At 52.0% G+C, this 8,250-nt stretch overlaps 1 protein-coding gene across 1 annotated transcript in view; it reads right to left on the bottom strand.

Moving 5' to 3' along the window:
- ATXN1 (ataxin 1) overlaps nucleotides 1-8,250 on the bottom strand; it is an 88,241-nt gene continuing 79,991 nt past the window's right edge. The window contains 2 exon segments of the mRNA XM_010151707.1: nucleotides 1-541; nucleotides 7,765-8,244. Of these exon segments, the coding sequence (XP_010150009.1) occupies nucleotides 11-541; nucleotides 7,765-8,244 (1,011 nt within the window). The 3' untranslated portion in view covers nucleotides 1-10.

Below are 8,250 nucleotides of genomic sequence, written 5' to 3' on the forward strand. Positions count from 1 at the left end.
CAAACAACTTTTACTTTCCTACATTGGATCGACCTTCAATGCAAATCTTAACCTCCTGAGGAATAAAAGAAGGCTTGGGAAGAGTCAAAGGTGGCTCCTCTTCTGATTTCTCTAGTTTTCGTGTTTCGGGGGCTGACCACCTCCTCTTCCTCGTTGCCGGGGGCTTGCTGGGTTCTGTTTTGGTGAGCAAAGGTGCTGCAGGCAATCCTATTTTGTCCGGAAACTTCAGTTCACCGTTCTCAGCTAACATCTGTGCGCTTCCCTGATTAATCCCGTTTTCCTGCTCCGCATACCTGTGTCTACTTCCAGCTAGACTGTCATTCTTTGAATGCTTCAGCAAGATACTAGCTGAGTCCATGGGCTGGCCCTTTTTAATAGAGCCGTTCTTCAGGTTCTTGAGCGTGAGCGATATGCAGACGTCCCCCACCGAGAGTTTGGAGCATGGCAAATCAAAGAGCTGGCTGGTTCTCTCGGGGCAGCAGGATGACCAGCCTTGTCCAAATACAAAAAAAGGGTATTCTACCAAGACTTCCACGCTGACCTGCAGAAAGAGAGGGGACAACAGAGGGAGAGACAGAGGGAGAGAGAGGGGAGAGCGTGAGATCACCCGTGTGCCCTCACCCACGTGCATGGCTGCCGGCGCTTGCCACGGGGCAGAGGGGTAACGCCGAAAAGGCAAAAGCGCTGCTCGGCTTCTGCAGTATCGGTACACTGACCTCCAGACTTCACGCCCATCCTGGCCACACGGGTGTTAACACTTCCTCTGAGCTCAGCATTTCTTAGCGCAAGCAAAAAACAGGAGCGGGCTTTACCTTGACCCAGTCGCTCAGAGAGGGGTACGAGGGAAAACAGCTTCGGCACCTGGTAAACTCCATTCCCCACCATCCCCTTCTGGTACCCAGAGCCTGTCATCCGCACCTAAACACACTTTCCAACCAGAGGACGGGAAGCTCTCGGTTCTGACACACCATTTTCTAAATGACCACGGGAGTGTCATCCTCACCTCTGCCCCAACAAGCGTACACTTACCAGCGTGCAACAGTCGAAGGCATGCTGACTTCCAGGGAAGGGCCACAAGTACATACAGAGTTGTAGCCCTGAGATCAGGGAGTGTGAACCTGCCTTCCCCCAGCAGTCCTCCTGCACTCCCTCAGGGAGAGGATCATCCCTCCTCCTCCTCCAGCTGCTGCGCTGGGTCCCCTTTTCTGCACTGGGTCCTCTTTCCCCCTGACCCCTTCACCCCACTGTCTATGAATACTACCTAACCATATCCCTGGGAGCTGCCACAGCCAGGAGAACAGGTGCCCACTGCTCCCGGACCTTAGAAATGCCGGGCCTTGAGGTCCCCACGTGAGAAAGCACCTGAAGAGCCGCCTACCGTGGCATGTGCCAGCAGCCTAGCGCTCACCACGCGGCGCCGCACCTGCAGGCTCAAACACTCCATCTGAGCTCGTGCCATTCACAGCCCACGGGGCCGAGCCCCCCGGCACACCACAACAAGAGCAGGAAATTCAGACCAAGGCTTCTTAAAAATCTGGCGTGTGTTTTTAACTTGCTGTAAACACCAACGAGGTCTGCAACCCTAAGAGGGTGGCTTATGCTGAAGTCAGGTCAGACTGCTCTGCTCCCAGGGTCCCCGTGTCCTCTGGAGCTTGTCTCAGGCATGGGAGGTGGGATCCTGCTCTGAAGGTGTAACCCCTGTTTCGGAGGGGCTAAAGGACAGGAGGGCTGGAGCACCTCTGCTATGCCGAAAGGCTGCAAGAATTGGGCTTGTTCAGCCTGGAGAAACGGAGGCTCCGAGGAGAACTCATTGCAGCCTTCCAATAACTGAAGGGGCCTACAAGGAAGCTGGGAGAGGACTTTTTACAAGAGCCTGTAGTGACAGGACAAGGGGTAACGGGTACAAATTGAAAACAGGGCGGTATAGTTTAGATATCAGGAAGAAATTCTTCACGGAGAGGGGGGTGAGGCACTGGAACATGTTGCCCAGAGAAGCTGTGGATGCCCCATCCCTGGAAGTGTTCAAGGCCAGGCTGGATGAGGGTTTGAGCAACCTGGTCTAGTGCAAGGTGTCCCTGCCCATGGCAGGGGGGTTGGAACTAGATGGTCTTTAAGGTCCCTTCCAACCCAAACCATTCTGTGATTCTATGATTCTATGACAGGAGAACACCTGAATCTCATGAATGGCTCATCCCAGTTCTGAGCCATTCCGCAGGCACAGAGCATACCAGCTGCGTGGAGAGCCTTCCCCCTCCAGGAACACAGACTCACTTGAAGGGAACATCACAGCAGGCTTGTGAATCCACCTCTCGCCCTTGGGAGCGAGCACGGCTGTCGTACCAAGCATGGCTTCGTATCATTAAAAATACATCTCACCGTTAAGGGACAGAAGCAGTTTGAGATGCACATTGCACTCAAGTGTTCAAACACCTTTGTTCATAATACTGAGCGTGAATCTTGGGATGAAGGTGAATGGCCTGTCTCTCAGAAGAGGTTGGAGTCAAGGACAGTATGGCACCCGGCAGCCCTGGCATCCAAACGTGGCTAGCCTTGCTAGCACTGCGTAACCCCCAAGGTGCCCTCCCTGCAGGCAGGGCCTGAGGTAGCTCCCCTCGCACCCCACCAGCTCCACACCTCTTTTGGGCAGGAAGACTTGATGAGGGATGTCCCACAGCTGGGAGACAGAGGCTTCGGGACCAGGAAACCAAAGATTCAAACTGGATGTTGACTGTGCCTCCGACTGGTTAAGCCCATGCCACACATGAGCAGTCAACTGCAGTTTATGAGGCGGTTGGTTCTGTTGGAAAAAACCTTACCTATAGCCTATAAATATAAGCTACGTACTTCTACAACCAGGCCATCAAATCAGTCTGCATGTATTATCCTGTCACGCCACCTGCCCAACACAGGAAGTCACTGTACAAGGAATTTTGAAGGGAGCACATAACAGACATGAGATATACCCCACTACATCGATTTCTGTCATATTAGACCTTCTCTGACCAGAACTGTCTGCCAACAGTTGACTATACACGTGGCCATTGTGGAACAGGCCCTGACTCTAGGCCTCCTTTACGCTCTGACCTATGGGAAGCGGGGCGAGGTAAACACGAAAGTCCCATCCATCCATGTCGTTGGACAGAAACACTCCAGTGCTGGGATTTGCAGAAATATAGAAATACTTGACCAGAGTCTGGGATCCCACTCAATAAATACACATCTCAGTAAGAGGTCTGACTGGGAGAAATGGTGAATACCCCGTATCTCCCATGGATTTAAATGGAAACTGCTGCCCACACAGAGCTGTAGGCTTCTCTCCAGGCATGGATCATGTGTACACAGCTTTCTCCTTCACGTTCTTATGTCTCTCCCCTTCCTGCCTGCCTGCCTGCTGTATTTTTTTTTTCTTTCTTTTTCTTTCTTTCCATCCATGTCAAAAGCTATTTGTATCTGTGGGAATCATACACGCTTGTGTGCATCGCTCTCCCGACATGCAAGTTCCTCTTGATGTGAACACGCTTCCACCGCACGTTATACTTCTTTAACGCAGCATCCAAAACACTCGCCTGAACTGCCAGTCACTGAAACAAATCCCAAAACTGGTGGTGGTGAACGTGAGTAACACCAAATAATAAAGATGGTGAAATGCTGGAATTTCCATGATCCGGTCGTGCTGTGCACGTAGCACTATTGATTTGGAATGGGTTCCCTCACGGATTATCAAGCCCAGTTTTAGCTGGCCGCCTCTGGATTTAGCTGCTGCAACCAACGTAGCAAGCAAAAGGTACCTAATAAAAGTGGGTTGTGTAAAGTGTATTTTAATAAATGTAAACACACATTTTCCAATTAAGTGTTTTTCTCCCTGATATTATTAAAATGTGATGAAACTCGGCGTGGCAGACTGGAAACAAAGAGAAGGAAGCGGTTCTGGAAAGAATGTGCAACTAAGCGGTGGAGCTCCCCGCTGAAGGCCTTGCTGTGGGCGCCAAGAGACCCATTGGGTCCAAAAATACAACTGGGCAGATTTGTGGAAGGGAAGTCTCTGCAGAGCCGCGCTCCCACACGACCTCCCCTACTCAGAGACCTGGGGACTTCTGATGTTCCCACCACCCCGAACACCGGAAGCCTTCACAAGAGTGGATTTCCCTTGAGAGATTTACGGGGCTGTAGGCAGCCCCTTGTGCCGCAGGAACTAGCCGTCATGACACGTGGTCTGGGTGGGCTTTCCTGGGGGCTGCATCGAGCCCAGCTTCAGTATATCGTTACTATAACAAACACACCCAGGGCTTGAAGGTTAGGGGCTACTGGTCTCCACAGCTGCGTGATACCACCACTTCTCAAGAGAAGCCCACGAGACCACTGGCTGACACGTGTATCACACGAGCTCTTACCTGCTGCACCCCCAGAATTCAGTAACACGCATCCGAAGAGAGACCACAGCCACCCCATTGCTCGGAGGAACAAGGACTTACTGCCCCCGTGACCAGGAGACAGGGGCACGGAGGTCACGTGAGGGGAAGGCTGGGAGAGATCTCCATCCGCAGCAGCGAACTGAGTCAACATCTCTCTTTCTGTGTCTGTTACGGTGCCAAAGATCATGAAAAGCAGAGCACAGAGTAAATGGTCTGTGAGCGTGCAGAGACATAAGGGGAGAAACTAAACTGGATGATGGTCCAAAAAGACAGGCATTAAACTAAACTAGTTAGGGCTACTGACTTGTCCATCTCTAGTGTCTATGATTCTGTTTAAAAAAAAAAAAAAAAGGAAAATTAAGAACTGTATGTTCATCTCTTTAAGCTACACTTTAGGAATGACTAGGAACTGAAACACAGGGATGAAAGCAAGCATTTCAGAGAACTTATTTTGCATCTCCACCTGTGTTTTGACCTTATCATCAATGGAGGTGAATTACCAGCTTCTGCTTGTTCCTGGCAGCAAAAGAAAGGACAGGTAATAGTGATGGAAGAGTGATTACAAGAATAATATGTGGAATTGCAAAGGGATGCGGATCCGTAGGTCTCTACTTTTAGACAACTTGAATGCACAAGAGTAACAGCTGGACTTAGGGTTCTAGCCCAGTTGGTACTTCCTTGCCTTCTTCCTAATCCAGAGCAGGGATGCTGTGAAATGGAAAGGCAGCATCCCTCCAGGGCTAAGGCCAGTTACTTCCCTGAAAAGGCACGGTGGGTTAATTTTCCTGTAGGTTTCCGTACCTTAAGAGGTCTGGATTTGCCACGTGACTGGAAGATGGGGAAAGGAGGGAGGCTGACATGGTTTAGTGGTGGGCTTGGTAGTGCTAGGTTATCTTTTGGACTTGATGGTCTTAAAGGCCTTTTCCAACCTAAACAATTCTGTGATTCTGTGTTCTCTTTCTGCCCAAGCACCGTGCTGGGGAGGGGCAGCTGTGGGCTTGCGGTGATCCGATAAAACAGCAGCTGCATGGTGCCTCCCTATTTACACTGCAGTTGTATATGCTCAGCTAAAAATAACCTCCTACCTCTGCCCCTCAACTGGTGAGAAAATCAGCTAATGTTTGCACGGAGTCTGAAAATACGAATTCATCAATATTATAATGACTTCCCAGAGATCCCTGGGAGGAGTACGTAAGTGAGCCAAAGCTAATGACAACAAAGCTATTTCTGCATGGCACTTACTCTTTACCACTTCCACTCCTTTGACAATACCACTCGAAAAGCTCCCTCCTTCCAGAAGCACGTACGCAACCGAACCTTAATTGTAATAAAATACTTTGTGAAGCTACACCACGCACCCAGATACATGCCCGCTGTCCTCCCGAGTCAGGATATATTTAAGTGCAGGAGCCCCACAGTGCCACTGCCCGAAGCAGCGCGACTAAATACTCCGCTTTCAACGGGAAGACTAAGCCCTCTTCTCGCAGGCAATTTTCTAACGAGTAATGACTGCCACATGCCTGCTAATAAGGCGAAATGCTTCCACACAGCCACGCCGGGCTGAGGGTGAGGTCACCGGAGACTTCAAGCACGTAGAAATGATCTCTGTCTCAACCCAGGCAAGGGAAAACCGGCAGCCGTCCCCGCTATGCAGGGACACAGCTGATCTGGGAAGAGACCCAAGTCCTGGAATCTGCAGGAAACCTAAATTAAACCCCCGTTTCTAATCATATCCCTACGTGACTCGCCCTCCATTCTGGAAGCATCCCCGGTGGGAAACACAGCTGGGGAGTATTTCAGCTGGGGTGATGTCAGCCCGCTCCTACAGGCTTCTCCAGAAGGTGACACTGCTGGGTGAGAGCCGTGTGCCTGGCCCGGGATCTGTACAGCCTGGGACCAGGCTTGCTTTCTGCCAGAGGATGGCAGTCCGCCCCCTGCAAAGGCACCCCTCCCAGCACCCCCCCCGGGGGCTGCGGCACCTCGCCTGCGCTGACAGGGCGGCAAAGGAGCCGCGACACTAACGCCGCCAATACCACCAACGCCACCTGCTAATCTGTACCTCGGCTGCTGCCGCACAGACCGGTGGCCTGGCCGCAGGGAGAGAGCGAGAGCACGATGGAAACTGCAGATGGGAGACTGCTGCTTCCGAAATCTCGCTATTCCAGGCACCGGGGCAAATTATAGTAACTGGTCCTGATCCAAGGATGGTTCCTCTAATCCCAAAGCCTGAGAGGCACCAGAATACAGTTGAGCAGCAGGGAGAAAAATCACGTCTTTATACTGAAAGCACCAGAGGCCCAGCTTCTATCAGCTGTGCAGAGGCACACACGTAGGTGAACAAAATCCCAGAAGGAATCTGCACATTTGATGTGAGAAAGGGGACGTGTCATATGCAGCCATTTACCATGTGTGCACCACAGGCTGCTGCAGGAAATTTCTCCTGTGACCTGGTCCTCAGTACCATCACTGTTTTTCTTCTCCGAACTGTCAGTCAGCCTGAGGCGCTTTACTCCAGATGCCCACGTCCCGCTCCTCTCTCCCTCTCTCCCGCTCTGGTTCTCCAGCCCTGAGGGTGCCGCACTGGGGCTGCAGATGCTGCAGTTCACAGAACCCAAACCACACCAGAAAGATTTGCAACAAGATTATTTAAAATGGACCGTGCCAGGATGACGCTTTATGATCAGTATGTTCTCATTCTCAACATAAAATACCTTTGGAAAGGTACAGGGCTCCTTCCCACACTGCGAACCAACGAGGAACAAAGGTCAGAAGCACAGCCTGCCCAGCCACCTAGATGGTTTTTCTTTCCAAATTTCCCTTGAACACACAGCTTGTGAGCCGTGTAGTGTTTACACCACCCACAACTGATGCCTCAGTAAAACCCTGCAGTGCATTTCAGTAACTTACGTGTGTGATGGAGCCATTCCCAGGCAGCTCCAAGTTTCCAAGTGGCGGAAGTTCACTGCCTTGTGCCCTACCTCTCTCTCAAGGGTAGGATTTGAACTGATTCTAACCTGAGCTTTCTGGCGTGGAAGGTAACTCACCTATCAAAATGCAAAATGTATCTTCTCGTACTGCTGACACCATTTCAGATTTTAATCTAAAAAGATGGGGTCTTCAACTACAAGAAATACCCATTTTAGATCCAAGAGACTACGTTTATCATCGGTGGGACCCTGACGGATGATTTCTGGACCAGAGTTGGTCTCTCGGATGGATGTGAACGATGAAGAACCGAGCCCGCGCGGACCCAAAGCGACTGAGCGCTGAGGAAAGCTGCACCCGGGCGCAGGGGACACACGCAGCGTGCGTCCCAGACCACCGCCCGCACCCGCCCGTGCGTTGCCATTACCTGTGCTCGATGCTCCCCGACTGCAAACTGTATCACGGCGATGCCCGGGCTATGGCTCTCTTCAATCCTCTCCACAGTGCTGGAGTCTATTTTCAGGTCGTTGCTGATTTCTGCGCTCTGTATGAAGTCTTCTGTTTTCAAGTCCTCTACTTTCTTCAGCTCCCCGTTGGCCAGCTGAATGATCGACCCCTTCATGAAGTAGGGGGGCAGCGTGGGAGGTGCAGCGGCGGGGGAAGCGATGGACTGCACCACGGGCAGGTGGATCTGCGCCTGCACCATGGTGGCCTGGTAGGCGGGCTGGGTGGTGAGGGGCTCCGCGCTGAAGTTCTCGCTTTTGGGGACGGCGGTGGTGACGAACGTGTGAGGCACTGCTGCGAACTGGGGAGACGACGTGACGATCGCAGGCGCCACTCCCGACGGCTCGACGTCTGTGCCGCCAACCGGAATCAGCAGGGACTGGGTGCCGGGGATCACCAGGTGCTGCGG

This window comes from Eurypyga helias, unplaced genomic scaffold (assembly GCF_000690775.1).
Source record: "Eurypyga helias isolate BGI_N326 unplaced genomic scaffold, ASM69077v1 scaffold255, whole genome shotgun sequence".
NCBI classification, from domain to species: Eukaryota; Metazoa; Chordata; class Aves; order Eurypygiformes; family Eurypygidae; genus Eurypyga; species Eurypyga helias.